This window comes from Rhinatrema bivittatum, chromosome 4, assembly GCF_901001135.1.
Source record: "Rhinatrema bivittatum chromosome 4, aRhiBiv1.1, whole genome shotgun sequence".
In the NCBI taxonomy this organism is placed as follows: Eukaryota; Metazoa; Chordata; class Amphibia; order Gymnophiona; family Rhinatrematidae; genus Rhinatrema; species Rhinatrema bivittatum.
Window position 1 is genome coordinate 75,462,698 of NC_042618.1, and position 17,070 is coordinate 75,479,767.

Genomic DNA, 17,070 nt, shown 5'->3' on the forward strand with positions numbered 1-17,070 from the left:
GCATCATAGTGGATAATACATTGAAATCATTGACTCAGTGTGCGGCGGCAGCCAAAAAAGCAAATGTTAGGAATTATTAGGAAGGGAAAATGTCTTTATTTATTTAACTTCTTTTACTATACCGACACTCAAGACCAGGTCTTATCGTACCGGTTTACATTAGAACATGGGGAAACCAATTAACATATAAGTAGAAATGAGAAGTTACATTAAAACAGGGGGAGTAAAAACATGGATGTCGGAAGATAGGACAGAATTAAACTATAACAGAAATGGGAGATCGAGTAATCAAGCAATAAGTTAACAAAATTACAAACTATAAATTAACACAAAACAATAAATTAGTAATACAGAAACATGGATTATAATAAGTCTTAATGCCTTAAAAGAGTTAATGCCTCTGCCACTCCATGGCGAGACAGGAGGGGGGGGGGGGGGAAGATATGATAGAGATCTATAAAATCATGAAAGGACTTGAACTGGTAAATGTAGATCGGTTGTTTACTCTTTCAGATAATAGAAGGACTAGGGGGCATTCCATGAAATTAGCAAGTAGCACATTTAAAACTAATCGGAGAAAATTATTTCACTCAACGCACAATTAAACTCTGGACTTTGTTGCCAGAGGATGTGGTTAGTGCAGTTAGTGTAGCTGAGTTCAAAAAAGGTTTGGATAAGTTCTTGGAGGGGAAGTCCATTAACTGCTACTAATGAAGTTTACTTAGGAAATCGGCACTGCTATTACTGACATTAATAGCATGGGATCTACTTAATGTTTGGGTACTTGCCAGGTACTTGTAGCCTGGATTGGCAACTGTTGGAAAAAGGATGATGGGCTTGATGGACCCTTGGTCTGACCTAGTATGGCAACTATGTTCTTATATCTTTTAAAAAGAAAAAAAGGCTACAGAATGAGTCGTCATGCGATGAGGTTGCTAAAATTAATCCTAACACAGAGGTTGGTGGATACATGGAACAGTCTCCCAGTGTAGGTGGTAGAGACAAAAACAAATTATCTGAATTCAAGAAAGCATGGAGTAAATACACAGGGACCTGTAAGGACGTGAGAAACATGGGTGTATTCTGCATAGAGTGGCGGCTGCTACTGTAAGAATCTTGCTTGGCAAACTGGATGGGCTATCTGGTCCTTTTCTGCTGTCATTACTATGTTACTATGATGGGAATTATAATGCTAAATTAAATGGATAGGGAGACTAGATGGGCCATACAGTCTTGCTGTCATATTTCTATGTAAAATTGAAAACAGTAGCTAATTTTCAGTTATTCATACCACTTTTATAGTAAAATTTTAAGTACTTCCTATACAATATTTACAAAAGCAAGAAAATTTACCGCTTTATGATGGGCAAGTAAGTTGTTGGCACATCCACCAAAAACAATCACTTCTCCTTCTTTGCTTAAACAAGCTGTATGCCAGAGTCTGCAAAGGAACCAAAAGACCTTAAGCAGTCAGCTCTGACAGCAGTTACTAGCACACCGAAAGCATCATCAGTGCCTTCCTTAGGCTCATGCTAGAATGGCATTTAGGAGACTTTATATCCTTCTTTGATGCAACAGCTTTGATAAATAAAAGGCATTTTTTTCAGATGGACATTAGATGTGGCAATTAAACAATATCAAATTTTTTTTTTTAGCCTGCAAGTTTCCTCCTTTGCATTTCCAGTTCGACTAGAACTGCTCTCTACTAGGGCTACAGCACCATAAAACCTTCATCTGCAAATACCCCCCCTCACTCCATTTTTAACCCAGCCAAATCAATGCACCAACAATCTTTGGGCCAGAGGTCACAAACTGACTTCTTTTGGAATCTAGTATGTACACACCTCAAGTCTGGCTAGCAAGTGCTACTCTTGAAATAGCTGAAAATCCCCTTCTTCTGCTCCCCGCCCCTCCAGTGGGACTCTAAAATAATGCCTCTACAAGCCAGTGGTAGCAAGCTCAGACAACAACCAAACCTTGATCCCCCCCGCATGGCAGCACACAGCACTGTCAGTCAACCAGCAGGCGAACCCTCCTAATTTCAATTTAAAAGAATGAAAAGCACACACCTTGGCTTGGTGGAGTAATTGTGTTCAAACTGCATCCACTCATTTTTGTCAATACAATAAATCCAAGCATCACCTGAAAACAGGGAAAAGTCAAATACCTCTACTAGTAACAGTATGTTATATATAAATGTATTTAATATTTAGATGTTTTAAAATACAATTAATATAAAATATGAAATCACATGAGCTGGACAAAAATGTTTCACAAAGAGGGCAAATTTCAAAAGCTAGTTACCTGGATAAATTATAAAATTGCCCACCGCTTACTGGTTCAAAGTATGCAGTGGATTCTTCCACGGCTCGTACTTTTAACCATTTAAAATAAGAGGCGTTCTTGGGGTGTATTTAGGTCGGGGAAATAGCACAGATATGAGATTTTCAGAAGTAGATGCACTATTTATTTTACCTGTTCTCAACTGCTCAAATTGTACATGTAAAGTACATTGGTATTTTTAGCACACCCGTCATGTTAATTTTCAAATAGAAATTATCTGGGTAAACTTCAAGAGTCAGGGCGAGAGTACAGCAAGGAAATATCCCATCCGGGTCATGCAGGATGGCCCTGTAACATTTATCTGGGTTCCCCGCCCTCTCTAGAAAGTCAATTGAGCATCATGTTCCCTAGGCTGAAGCTGTAGCAGGGGACTGGGGCAGGCTGCTTGATGAAGCAGGAGGCAATCCTGACAATGATATTTACACTACTGATAAGTTTCTCATTTATTTAGTTACATTGTGCAAAGTCAAGTACGTCTAGACATTTCTTCCAGTAGGCTGCATTTCCTATTTTTATCATTGTTTTGACTGTGGGTTTTTTCATCTAATATTCCTATAAACTGTACAATGCAAACACACACTCTCTCTTCATCCAGTGAGGGATTTAGATGTTTCATCTTTTCAAAATTTTTGACAGAGACTATTAAAATAAAACAGACTAGAGAATAAATGTTTTAAGGGTTTTTGAAAAAAATTCTGGAGCTGCCAACAGAATACTAAAAAAATGTGCAACTTTCTAGCCATCCATCCTGAAGATATATCAAGGTAATTACCAGCCGGAGATGGAAAATTATTTTTAAACAGCCCTATAAAAATTGTAAAAAAGGCACCAATTAAAATTTTTAGCAGCCAAGGGAAAAATATTCTTTATAGTAGGGGTGGTCAACTCCAGTCTTCAAGAGCCACATATAAAGTAGTACCAAGGATCAGTCCAGACCGCTGGGTTGTGTCTCCCTTCCAGCAGAGGGAGTAAGAGAAAAAAAAACTGAAAAGGCACCCCTCTTAACCTGGTGTGCCACCTGCGATCCCTCAGTATATACGATATCAAAGCAGAATAACCAATTAAGGAGAACAAATCCCCAAACATAACCAGTGGCTACAACAATACGCGCGGTAAAAGAAAAGCCGTACTGCCGCAGAACATATCAAGAAGACTCCTTCCCATGCCTGTAAAGAACTCTGCCAAGGTAAAAAGAAGGAAGAAAACATACAGAAAAAACGGACTCTCCGAAAAACCCAAGGGCAGGAGTCTGGACTGATCCTTGGTACTTCAGGAACGAAAATTAGCAGGTAAGAACCAATTTTCCTTTCCCTGTACGTATCAGGATCAGTCCAGACCGTTGGGATGTACCAGAGCTGCCCTAATTGGGGTGGGATCTGGAGAGTCCCGCATGAAGAACACTGCTGCCGAAACAGTCGACCTCCGGATCTTGGACGTCCACATAATGTGTCGCAAAAGTATGCAAGGATTTCCAAGTGGCCGCTCTACAAATCTCCTGCGGCGAGCAACTGGCTCTCCACCCAAGAAGCCGCTTGAGACCTGGTAGAGTGCGCTTTCAAGCCTTCTGGTATGGCACGCCCAGCGCAAAGATAAGTGGAGGAAATGGCCTCCTTCAACCACCTAGCAACCGTAGCTTTGGATGCCTTGTGTCCCCGTCTAGGACCAGTCAATAAGACAAACAAATGATCCGATAAACGAAAAGCATTGGTCACCTCTAGAAAGTGAAGGAGAACCCGGCGAACATCCAACTTATGCAAATCCTTATCCGTCTCAGAAGTCGGATCCAAATTCGGGAAAGTCGGTAACTGTACCGTCTGACATGAAAAGCCGATACCACCTTGGGCAAGAAGGAGGGAACGGTCCGCACGAAACTCCAGAATCCAAAATCCGACGATACGGATCCAGACACGTCAAAGCTTGAAGCTCTGAAATTTGCCGTGCGGAGGTAATGGCTACAAAAAAACAAACAAACCAGTCTTGAGTGTCAAATCCTTCAACGTAGCCCGCTGGAGGGGCTCAAAAGCCCTTAAGAACTAAATTCAAGCTCCAGGCAGGACAAATTTGTCGTACCGGCGGGTGCAAATGCTTGGCCCCCTTCAAAAAAACGGGACACATCTGGATGAGCTGCCAGCGAAAAACCATCAATCTTGCCCCACAGGCAACCTGCAAGCTATACCTTTCTTCAGCCCCTCCTGCAGGAAGGATAGGATGTGTGCCACCGAAGCCAGACGTGGGGGGATGTTCAAACCTTGGCACCAAGAATCGAAAACTCTCCAAACACGAATATAGGCCAATGACGTGGACGATTTCAGTGTTTGCAAGAGGATAGAAATAACCGAATCCAAATATCCCCTCTTCCTCAACTGCCTCCTCTCATAAGCCAGGCCACTAGACAAAAGTGATCCGCTCAATCTAAAAATACTGGACCTTGTCGAAGAAGATTCGGAAGGTGGGCGAGACGCACCGGACAGTCGATTGCCAACAAGATCAGATCCGCAAACCACGGCCTTTGGGGCCACTCTGGGACTACCAGAATGACAGACCCCACGTGGTTCTCTATCAGACGCATGATCTTGCCCACTAGTGGCCAAGGCGGAAACACATACAAGAGCATCCACTCCTTCCGACCCGTGGTCTCTCCGATGACTGAAAAACTGGGGCGCCTTTGCATTTGTCCAAGTTGCCATCAGGTCGAGGTGTGGAACCCCCCCAATGACGTGTGATCAGCCGGAAGGCTGCGGACAATTCCCACTCGCCGGGATCTAGATGCTGGTGGCTGAGAGTCTGCCTGCACATTGTCTACACCGGCTATGTGCGAGGCTGCCAACCGGACCAGATGTCACTCTGCCCAAGTCAAGAGCCTTTCGGCCTCCCAGGCCACCGACAGACTCCTGGTTCCTCCTTGGCGGTTGATGTAGGCTACAGTCGTCGCGTTGTCTGACAAGACTCGCACCGCACATTGAGCTACCAGAGGGAGAAGCACACGTAACGCCAGGCGTACCACCCTGGTTTCCAATCGATTGATTGACCACGTCGCCTGATAACTTGTCCAACGACCCTGAGCAGATTGTGACTGGCAAACTGCTCCCCAACCAGTGAGGCTGGCATCCGTCGTGACTATTACCCACTGTGGTTCCTCCAGGTCCATCCCCTGTAACAAGTGGGTCGGAATCAACCACCAATCGAGACTGGACCTGGCTGCTTCCATCAGTGGCAAAGGCAGGCAAAACTCCACCGATTTCGGATCCCACCGAGAAAGCAATGCGCGTTGTAATGGTGTCATATGCGCCCACGCCCAGGGAACCACCTCCAGAGTAGACGCCATGGAACCAAGTACTTGCAAATAATCCCATACTATGGGCAGGGGTAAAGACTTGAGCCGATGGATCTGCGCCACTAACTTGAGCCTCCTCTCCCGAGTGAGGAAGACCTTGCCTACCGAGGTATCTAAGCGTGCTCCCAGGAAGTTGAGAACCTGAGATGGTACCAAATGGCTCTTGGCAAAGTTGATCACCCAAACAAGGGACTGGAGCTGGAGTAGAACCTTGTACACTGCTTCCCGACAGAGGCTCTCCGATTTGGCCCGGATGAGCTGGGATCCCCTGCTACTACTACCATTACCTTGGTGAAGACCCGAGGCGCTGTCGCTAAGCCGAACGGAAGAGCTTGGAACTGATAATGCTCCCCCAGGACCATGACCCGGAGAAACTGCTGATGGCGCTCACATATCCCGATGTGAAGATACGCCTCGGTCAGGTCCAAAGAGGCCAAATATTCTCCTGAGTGGACAGCCGCAATGACCGACCGTAGAGTCTCCATGCGAAATCGGGGGACCTGAAGTGCTCGGTTGACTGCCTTGAGATACAATATTGGCCGGAAGGACCCCTCCTTCTTCGGGACTATGAAATAGATGGAGTACCTGCCGGCCCTGCGCTCCTCTGGAGGGACCAGAACAATAGCCCCCAGGGATTTCAAGCGACTCAGGGTTTGCCCGACTACCTCTTGCTTGGCCAGAGAACTGGCGGGAGAAATCAGAAAAAGATCCCTTAACGGGCGGGCAAAATCCAACTCGTAACTGTGGGCGATGATATTGAGGACCCACTGGTCTGGCGTGATCCTGACCCACTCCTCAAGGAACAAGGAAAGACGACCTCCCACCACTGGAACGGGGGACAGGATCGTAACACCTTCATTGGGACTGCTTACCTCCGGTGGCCCCTTGAGAGATTCCCTCCCGAAATGGTCTCCGACCGCGAAAGTAAGTAGGCCAAGACTGAGCCCTCTGAGTCTGTTGTCGGGCGGGAAAGGCGGGCGGCCGCGACTGCTGAAATCCGTGCTGTCCTCTGAAACTGTAACGTGCTGCCCCAAAGGGCCTGGAAGACTTAGGCTTGTCTTCTGGCAATTTATATACCTTATTCTCCCCAAGAGACTTAATAAGGGCGTCAAGTTCCTCCCCAAACAACAATTTTCCCTTAAAAGGAAGATTGCCCAACTGAGTTTTGGAAGAAACGGCCGCGGACCAGTTCCGGAGCCAGAGAAGCCTTCTACCCGAAACTGCAGTGGCCATGTTGTGTGAAGATGCCTGCAACAGATCATATAATGCATCCGCTAAGCTACCACGGACTCCATCCTATTCGCCTCATCTGCTTCCTCTGGCGGCAATACCTGTGATGTGAGCATTTGCTGGACCCACCCGAGGGTCGCTCACTGCATGAGACTATTGCAGACCGCCGCTCTAACACAGAGCGCTGACACCTCAAAAATGCGCTTGAGGAGGACTTCTAGCCGCCTATCCTGTAAGTCCTTAAGAGCCGTCACTCCCGTAACAGGAATGGTGGTCCGCTTGGTGACTGCAGTAACTGACGCGTTCACCTTGGGAATCCCGAGGATATCCAAGGCTTCCTCAGGTAAAAGGTAGAGTTTGTCCATCGCCCGTCCTACCCACAGGGTAGCGTCTGGAGATTCCCACTCCCGAGTGACCAACTGCTTAAGCATTGGGTGGAAAGGAAAAGCTTGGGGCAGGGCACGCAGTCCTGAGAGTACTGGTTTCCCCCTTAACTGGCTCCGAACTGGGGACTGGTGCCTCCACTTCCAGTTCCTCCAGGACATAGGGGATCAAGGGATCCAACTCCTCCCGGTGAAACAGCCGAGAAACCCGGGGGTCGTCCCCCTCTACTGGAGTGGACTTATCAACACCCCATCTAGGTTTTGGAGGAGAGGATCCAGAAAAGATCGCAAAGGAGCAGGATCCGGAGCCCCTCCAGGGGCCGAAAGGGCATCCAGAGACGTGTCTCGCCACGCAACCTTCGCAGGAGGGGCTGCTCATCCTGCTGATGAGCTTCCACCTCCAAAAATGCCCTATGCATAAGTAAAATAAATTTTGAAGAAAAAACTAACTGGCCCTTTAAGGGATCCGATAGATGAGGGGAAGGATGAGGGGGGAGATGACTGGGCTCCCCGAGGGGGCAGGCCCCGGATCGCGCGGTCGACGGGACTCAGACTGGGAGGAGAAATCTGAGAATCTTCTCCCCCAGTCGGCAGGCAGGGCTCTGACAAAATGGCCGCCATTCCTGCGCACACCGGCGATGGACCCAGACGCGATCGCCATTCCACGCCTCGTGGCAAAATGGGCCCAAAATCACCCCCGAACGAGCCCCCTCCCCCCCCCCTAGGCAGGCAGCGGGCGCAAACCCCGTCCCGCGAGAGGTGCAACCCCGCCTCCCCGCATGCTGATCGCCATAGCCCTCGTGGCATCCCGGGGGGAAGGGGGAGGGGGGTTTCAAACAGCACAGTAGGAAAGAAAAAAGAAGAATTTAAAATACCCTGCAGACTCGCAGCCTTCCGGAGCTCTGGCAATGCTGCAGCACCCGAGGAAACTCGTCTCGGGGTGCAGAGGGGAGGGACCGGCCCACTGGTTAATCCCCCTCCAGAGATAGACTGCCCTCTGGGAACACGGCGTTTAGAGCTGCCAGCCCCTGCCTTACCTCTACCTGCTGAGTGAAGAGCCTGAGAAAATAAAACCGCACTGAGCTGCTTTTTTTTTTTATACAACCAACTTGCTGTAGCCAAAAGGTTTAACTAAATCATCCAGAGCCTTAGAACACTTTTTTTTTTCTTCCTCTGACTCCATCTGCTGGAAGGGAGGCATAACCCAGCAATCTGGACTGATCCTGGTACGTACAGGGAACTAAATTTAAAGAAATTGAAAAATCAGGACTGCAGGTTCTGTCAACCCTTCTGCTGAGATTCAGAGGAAATACTGAGGGATCGCAGGTGGCACACCAGGTTAAGAGGGGTGCCTTTTCAGTTTTTTTCTCTGACTCCCTCTGCTGGAAGGGAGACAACCCAGCAGTCTGGACTGATCCCGGTACATACAAGGAAGTGTGGTTTTCAAGATAACCATGATGAACATGCACAAGATTCACATATAACGGAAGCAATACATGCATATTCATTGTGGATGTCCTATCTGTGGCTTTTGAGAACAAGAATTGGCCACCCCTCCTAGACTTGGGTTCTTGGCACAATTTTGTTTTTGCTTATTTTGCTTTCTTCCCCCACTGATAGTGGTGGCTCCTCTATATGGCCACAGCAACTACTCTTCAGTATGGAATGTGCCAAAAATAGGAAAATTATTTCTTACTTGCTAATTTTCATTTCTGTACCACCACAAATCAGTCCAGACTAGTGGTTATTCATCTCTTCCAGCAGATGAAGTCAGAGAAACTTTGAGACACTGCTACTTAACAGAGTGCCACCTGCAGGACTTAAGTATTGATCTGTACCCAAGCCAAGATACTTTAGAAACCCCTTCACACAGACATAGGGAACTAAAGGGTGGATACCCTTGAACTACAAACCTTATTCAAGAACCAAACAAGACAAGGAAGTGAATTCCGTAACTGCTCTCCAAGAGAAAAATTCTTTATTAAACAGAAAAATTCTGTACTAAGCAGCAAAACTTGGCAGAAAATAAGTCTTTCAGCATCAAACGGGAGGGCCTCTGGACTAATCTGTGGTATTACAGGAACGAAAATTAGCAGGTAAGAACCAATGTTCCTTTCCTGAACATACCCACATCAGTCCAGACCAGTGGGATGTACCCAAGCACCCCTACACTGGGCAGGCCGCCACAAGACCTGCACGCAGAACACCCTCACGAAAGGACGGCTCATCCTGTGCCCTGACATCCAGACGATAATGCCTGGTAGAGGTATGAATTGAGGACCACACTGCTGCCCTACAAATCTCCTGTGGCAACAGAAGTTGACACTCAGCCTAGGGCGCAGGCTGCTTGCTGGTGGAATGCACTCACAAACAGACAGGAATTTGGCGTCCCTTACAAAGGGAAGCCGAACCAATAGCCTCCCTAAGCCATCGAGATATAGTGGCGTTAGAGGCTTTGTCCCGTTTCTTCAGTCCACTGAAGAGGACAAACAGATGATGTGAGTGACGAAAAGCATTAGTAACCTACAAATACCGAAGTAGCATCCGTCGCATATCCAGAAGATGTAATTCTCTATCCTGAGGAGAATCTTTCGACCACTCTGGGAAAACCCAGAAGATCTACAGTCTTAACATGAAAGGCATACACCACCTTAGGAACAAAGGAAGGCACTGTTCTCAATGAGATTCCATTCCCAGAAATCTGCAAAAAACGGATCCCTACATGACAGCCTGAAGTTCCAAAATTCTTCAAGCTGAACAAATAGCTACCAAAAAGAGAACGCTTTCAGAGTCAAATCATTCAGGGTAGCCCTTCTCAAGGGTTCAAAGGGAGCTCTGCAAAGGATACAAAGTACTAGGTTGAGACTCCAATCCAGGCAAATATTTCACACCAGAGAACGTAACAGCTTAGCCCCTTTGAGGAACCTTACCACAACCAGATGAACAGAGTTCTACTCTAAAACCTGCCTCTAAGTGCACCCAAGGCAGCCACCTGCACACGAAGTAAGTTGTAAGCCAAACCCTTTAACAACCCCTGCTGCAGGAAATCCAGCACATGCAACACCTCCACCGCCAGAGGATCTAGACAACATTGAAGACACCAAACTGCAAACAGTTTCCAGACCTTAATATATGCCAAAGAGGTCGCTGGTATTCTGGACTGAAGAAGAGCGGAGATGATAGCTGTTCGGAGAAATCCTTCAATCGAAGTCTCCACCTCTCAAAAGCCAAGCCGCAAGACAAAAGCGATCCTCCTGATCAGACAATATGGGACCCTGACGCAACAGGTGTGGAAGATGAGTCAGAAAGAGGACTATCCACTGCAAGTCGCACCAGATCTGTGAACCATGGTCTCCACAGCCACTCCGGTGCCACTAGAACCACGGTCCTGGGATATGATTCTGTGCGCCTGAGGACCTGACCTATGAGGGGGCCCAAGGAGGAAAGATATACAGAAGAATTCCCAGCCAAGGGCACACCAGAGCAATGAGGTCCACCGAACCAAGTTTCTTTCGGCGACTGAAGAATCTCTCCGTCTTGGAGTTGAGCCGTGTTGCCATAAGATCCAATTGTGGGGTGCCCCACCTGGCACAGATGTGGTTCCATAACTCCAGAGACAACTCCCACTCCCCAGGATCCAAATGCTGCCTGCTGAGAAAATCCACCTGCACGTTGTCTACTCGCTACATGCGATGTGGCTAGGCCTTTGAGATGACACTCTGCCCAGGCAAAGCTCTAGGCCTCCATCGCCACTGCATGACTCTTCGTGCCGCCCTGCCGACTGATGTGTGCCACAGCCATCGCGTTGCCCAAGTTCACTCAAACCATGCAACCCCGGACCAGGTGTAGAGAACCTCCAGGGCTCAATGGACTGTCCTCGTCTTGAGGCGATTGATGAACCAGAACTTTTCCGGTTGCCACAGGACCTTGCACCAACTGGCCCAAGCACATTCCCTTCCTAATAATCTCTAAAAAAGCAAACAATGTTAGGAATTATTAGGAAGGGAATAGTGAATAAAATGGAAAAATGTCATAATGCCTCCATCACTCCATGGTGAGACCGCACCTTGAATACTGTGTACAATTCTGGTCGCTGCATCTCAAAAAAAGTTATAATTGCGATGGAGAAGGTACAAAGAAGGATGACCAAAATGATGAAGGACATGGAACAGCTCCCCTATGAGGGCTGTTCAGCTTGGAGAAGAGACGGCTGAGAGGGGATATGATAGAGGTGCTTAAAATCATGAGAGGTCTAAAAACGGGTAAATGTGAATCAGTTATTTACTTGAAGTTAGCATGTAGCACATTTAAAACTAAATCAGAAAAAGTTCTTTCACTCAACACACAATTAAACTCTAGAATTTGCTGCTAGGGGATGTGGTTAGTGCAGTTAGTGTAGCTGGGTTTAAAAAAGGTTTGGATAAGTTCTTGGAGGAGACGTCCATGCTATTACTCATTCTGACTTAGAAAATAACCACTGCTATTACTAGCATCAGTAGCATGGGATATACTTAGTATTTGGGTACTTGCTAGATACTTGTAGCCTGGATTGGCCACTGTTGGAAACAGGATGCTGGCCTTGATGGACCCTTGGGTCTGACACAGTATGGCATGTTCTTATTGCTCCGCAGCCGAAGAGGCTTGTATCCGTGAAGACCACCACCCAGTCCGGAGGCTCCAGATCCATTCCCTTCTCTAAATTGGGACGAAACAGCCACCATGAGAGACTGGACCTGGACTCCCAAAGCAAAGGCAAGGGAAGATGACTCCTCCAAGCAGGGACTCCACCTGGACAACAACGCGCATTGCAGTGGTCTCATGTGCACGAAATGCCCATGGGACCAAGTCCGACATGGATGCCATGGACCCCAGGACCTGTAAATAATCCCACATGTTGGGCACCTCCAGCTGAAAATGCTTGACCTTAGACTGCAACTTGGACACCCAGTCCACTGCCAGGAAAATCCTCTCTCGCTGAGTGTTGAAGTGGGCCCCTAAGTAAACCAGCGACTGAGTCTGCTCCAACTGACTTGTGCACATTGATAACCCAACCGAGAGACTGGAAGGTGGACATCACTCTTCGGATGGATTTCTCGCATTCCTCCCTGGACTTCACTCAAACCAACCAATCGTCCAGATATGGGTGGACCAAAATTCCCTCCTGGCAAAGAGCCGCAGCCACCACCATCACCTTGGTGAATGTATGGGGCGCCGTCACCAAGCCGAACTGGAGGGCTCTGAACTGAAAATGTTGACTCGCTTGGAAGCGAAGAAACTTCTGATGTTCCTGCTGAATGGGGATGTGCAGGTACGCTTCAGTCAGGTCTAGGGAGGCAAGAAATTCTCCTTTGTGGACTGCTGCAATCACAGTATGCAGAGTCTCCATGCGAAAGCGCGGAACCCGAAGGAACAGATTCACCTTCTGCAAATAGAGAATGGGCCGAAAGGAGCTCTCCTTTTTCAGCACCACAAAGTGGAATGCCTTCCCTGACCCTACTCCTCCAGATGGACAGGAATAATGGCCTTTAGGATGAGCAGCCTTTCCAACACTGCCTCCCGCCTGACGCAAGAGACCACGTGGAACTCCACAAAGGCAGGCACAAAAAATCTAGAGCGAAGCCTTCTCGTATCACCTCCAGCACCCAACGGTCCAAGGTAAATCTTTTCCCACTAATCTGCTTCCTACAGCTTCTACAGAGGAGAGGGGACCATTGACTTCATTGGGCTGATATTCCGCTCCCAGTGCCCTGCCCGACCTGCGTATTCCACGAAAGGACTTGTTGGCACCCGCCGCTCTGTTTCGAGATGGAAACAGACTAGGAAGTTCCGAATCCAAGGGGAATCCCGAAAATGAGCCTGAGAAGGAAACCCCTTCTTGCTGGGCTTTCTGTCCTCTGGCAATCACTCCCCCAGGATCTTCATCAACTGATCCAGGTCCTCTCCAATTAACAGCTTCCCCTTAAAGGGAAGATTACAAAGCTGGACCTTGAACGATAAATCAGCCCACCAGTTACATAACCACTGCAGCCTATGAGCCGCTTCCGAGGAGATCATGCATCAAAATCATACAAAGCATCTGCCACGTAGGTTATGCCTGTCTCCAGACACGCACCCTGCAACGCGCCGCAGTCCACTTCGGATATCGGATTCGGGCCCTTCTGAACCCAACAGAGACAGGCCCTTTGCATTAAACTGGCACAGACAGCTGCCCTTTTAAACAGATGCATTACCCACAGATAGTCTCCCTCTGGACTGGGAACTCGTCGGGATTAGGGTCATCTTTTGCCCCATCTGCGTCAGGGGTCGACGGAGCATCCAGGTCAGCTCCTGCATCGAGGGGGTTCAACTGAGACTGATCAGAGTCCTCACAGTTTCTGGAACTAGCCTCTGCAGTCACACGGCACAAACCCAGGCACTGAAGAATAAAAATCGCCAGTCCCCCAAGAAGCCACTTTAGATATTTTTATTTTTTTTAGCCGTGGGGGCCTGCAGGCAAGCCCCTGCCCACCTTCCTCCAATTCTCCTAGCCAGGTAGGCCTTACGGAGAAGGAGAATAAAATCCAAGGAAAAATCCCCCGATTCATCTTCCCCTAATCCCAGGGGACTGTTAGCCACCTCACCCTCCCCTTCAGAGGCACCCTGCCTTACCAGGGGAAGAGTGAGGGGAGAATCGCCTGACTGCCCTACGGTCTCCTGTACTGACTCCCCGGCAGCAACGGGAACAGACCCTCTAAGCTCCTGCCTCGATTTCCTGCACGGCGCGAGGAGCCTTCCTGCCCTGAAACGCATGCCGAGCAGAGGGAGCACGAGTTCAGACCAGCTGCTGCCGTGCCACTCACTCAGCAGGCGGCCATTTTAGTTCTGGTGCCTCATCTCCCAATTGTATCCCATGGCGCTTCCCCACAAGGCCTCCCGCATGGCGACATGTGCTGGACTCTGCATCTGTTCCCAGCTGTGGCTCGGCGGGCCAAACTCCACCGGGGAGTTCTCAGGAATGCTGAGAGTCCAGTCGGCCCCACCAGAGCACATGACTACACAAGAAACGAGGTACTGCGGTTCACTCCTGGCACTAGCATCGCAATAGACCGCGAACCCCCAGAGCCCCAGGTTAACAGCCAGTCGACCGCCGCTCAGTCCTGCAGCTCCTGGCCCTGGCTGACAGCTCCCGCTGACTAGGCCTTCCCCGCCAAAGTTCTTGCTAAGCTCTGCTCTTCCACTTCTTGTACTTTTTTTTTTTTAACATTTTTATTAGTATTGATACATTAACAGTTATCCAAACAGAATACACTGCCAACATACAATTGCTCACTAAGAGCCTGAGAAAATAAAAAAAAAAAACCAAAAAAACAACTCAGTGTGGTTTTAATACAACCAACTTGCTGTAGCCAAAGGTGTTAACTAAATCATCCAGAGCCTTAGAACTCTGTAAAAAAAAAAAAAAAAAAAAAAGAAAAAAAGTTACTAAATTTAAAGAAATTGAAAAATCAGGACCGCAGGTTCTGTCAACCCTTCTGCTGAGAGTCAGAGAAAATACTGAGGGATTGCAGGTGGCACACCAGGTTAAAAAGGGTGCCTTTTCAGTTTTTTTCTCTGACTCCCTCTGCTGGAAGGGAGACACAACCCAGCGGTCTGGACTGATCCTGGTACATACAGGGAACATAAAATTGCTTACTAATTTTCCTAAACCTTTTTTTTTTTTTTTTTTAAAAAGGAACTTAAAGAAACTTTATTGAGCGGGTACTTCCCTGTCCAAAAGGAGAAGGCCAATTTTCGGAGGATCGAGGGAGCCAGGACTCGTGGCTATCGGACCGTTCGGTACGCTGCGGGCAAACCAGGTCAGGGGTATCCAACCCCCCAGCGGCCCAGTTCCACCTGAGGGATGGCCCATGAAGATGCCCAACACCTCAGGAAGCGTCTGATCTGGAACCTAAAACTACCGTAAAAAATCTTTCCTTTTTTTTGTTTGTTTTAACAAACAGCCTGCAGGTGCAGCTCTACCATCTACTGGAGTCAAAGAAATACTGAAGTCCTGCAGGTAGCACTCTCAGTTAAGAAGAAGTACCTCAAAGTTTTATTCTCCGACTCCATCTGCTGGAAGGGATGAATAACCCACTGGTCTGGACTGATCTGGGGATGTTCAGGAATGTAGGTTCCTATAATTTTTTTCAACTCCAATACCATCTTAGGTTTATCATGTATAAAAAAAAGCTGCACCCAGATTTACTTTGATTTGCAGAAGTGGGAGCAGCTAAGCAGGAGACTATGTCTAAACCTTTCTACTTTAGTTTCTGCATACTGTCGACAGTGAAAACTGGGAAAACAAAATTTCCAATGGCCTTGTGTCACAGGAGCTCCTCTTTTGCTTCCATTCCTATCATGTTATACATGCTTCTTGCTGGCAACTGAACAGATTAAGACATGAGACATTGGGATGGTGGGAGTTATGTCAAACTTCCAAACTGAAGCAATGTCTTTCCAAAAATGTGGTTATTCTTACTTTGCAGAGCAGGCAGGAAGACGATTCCTCCCCATCCCCCCACAAAGTTTAAATATTTAATGAAAAGCAGCCTTTTAGGTTCTAAAAGCTTCCCACAATGACTTACTTAATGGCTGTTTATCTGTGGTAAATCCTCCAAAGAGAAAGAGGCTCTCTGATGAAACTCTAGTCAATGAGTGCCAGGAACGTCCTACTGGACAAATGCCTCGTGTTATTCTGGAGAAGGGAATAAATTACAGACCAGGTACTATAAAAACTTAAGGACTACTGTCTTTCCTTTCTGTTCTCTTAAACTAGATTCACACCAGCTACAATCCCAAAGATAATCAGAGACTAGCCCAGTGATTTGCTGTCAGTTCTGCTGTTCAGAAGATCCGAATGCTCACACTGAACCATGCTCGTTCACCTTAAGCAATCAGGTACTCACAGCCATTGAGAGTTTGAGGGATGGACAAGGTGAAGCCAATAGCTGCTCACTCTTCATCTGCTGGCTACAAGCAACACTGCTTTACAGGATATGTCTAAAGTGACCCCCGCAGTGGAAACATAACTACAGCATACCATGATACATCAGCAGATAGCTTAGTAATGGCAGCTCAAACAGGCCTAAGATCCAGAGAACTGGATTGTGCAGGAAGAATATGTAAAGCAATTTTCATTAGCAACTGAGAAGCTATGACCTGTAAGTATTGGCAGCCAGCACCATTTTAAAGTATTTTTAAAATTCTTATTAGGAAACAAAGATATCAAGGCTAGTAGTCAGATTTTGTACCAAAATGACATGGGTTTCCCCCAAGAGTTACAAACACTGACTTATACAGAGATCCTCAGAGTTAAAAAGGTATCATCTAAAAGGAAATTGGTTCTTACCTGCTAATTTTCATTCCTGTAGTACCACGAATCAGTCCAGACTCCTGGGTTTTGCCTCCCCACCAGCAGATGGAGGCAGAGAAGTTTTGACCGCCTCTGCCCTATACCCTGAGGTGCCACCTACAGTCCGTCAGTATTTAACTGTATCAAAGCAGAACTAGATAAACTATTAAAATTTGTTCTAACAACCCCACTAGAAATTGGGGGAAAGAAACCGGTAGTTAACCAGCTCACTGACCCTAAGACAAAAAGAACCCGTGAACTTATAAATAAGTAATTCTGCAGAAAAAAAATGATCTTAAAGTGAACGAGCGGACTCCCCAACATCCAAATACTGAGAAATGGGTGGGACTCTGGACTGATCCATGGTACTACGGGAATGAAAATTAGCAGGTAAGAACCAATTTTCTTTT

General features: G+C 47.3%; 1 protein-coding gene across 4 annotated transcripts in view; it reads right to left on the reverse strand.

The window, feature by feature from the left end:
• The window catches only part of KLHDC2 (kelch domain containing 2), a 110,449-nt gene that overhangs the window by 50,172 nt on the left and 43,207 nt on the right, over positions 1-17,070 (reverse strand). For all 4 annotated transcript variants that reach the window (XM_029598374.1, XM_029598375.1, XM_029598372.1 and 1 more), the window contains 3 exons: positions 15,894-16,003; positions 2,070-2,142; positions 1,354-1,441 (listed from right to left, as the gene is read on the reverse strand). In XM_029598374.1, coding sequence (XP_029454234.1) covers positions 1,354-1,441; positions 2,070-2,142; positions 15,894-16,003 — 271 coding nt within the window. The remainder of the gene's footprint in view (positions 1-1,353; positions 1,442-2,069; positions 2,143-15,893; positions 16,004-17,070) is intronic.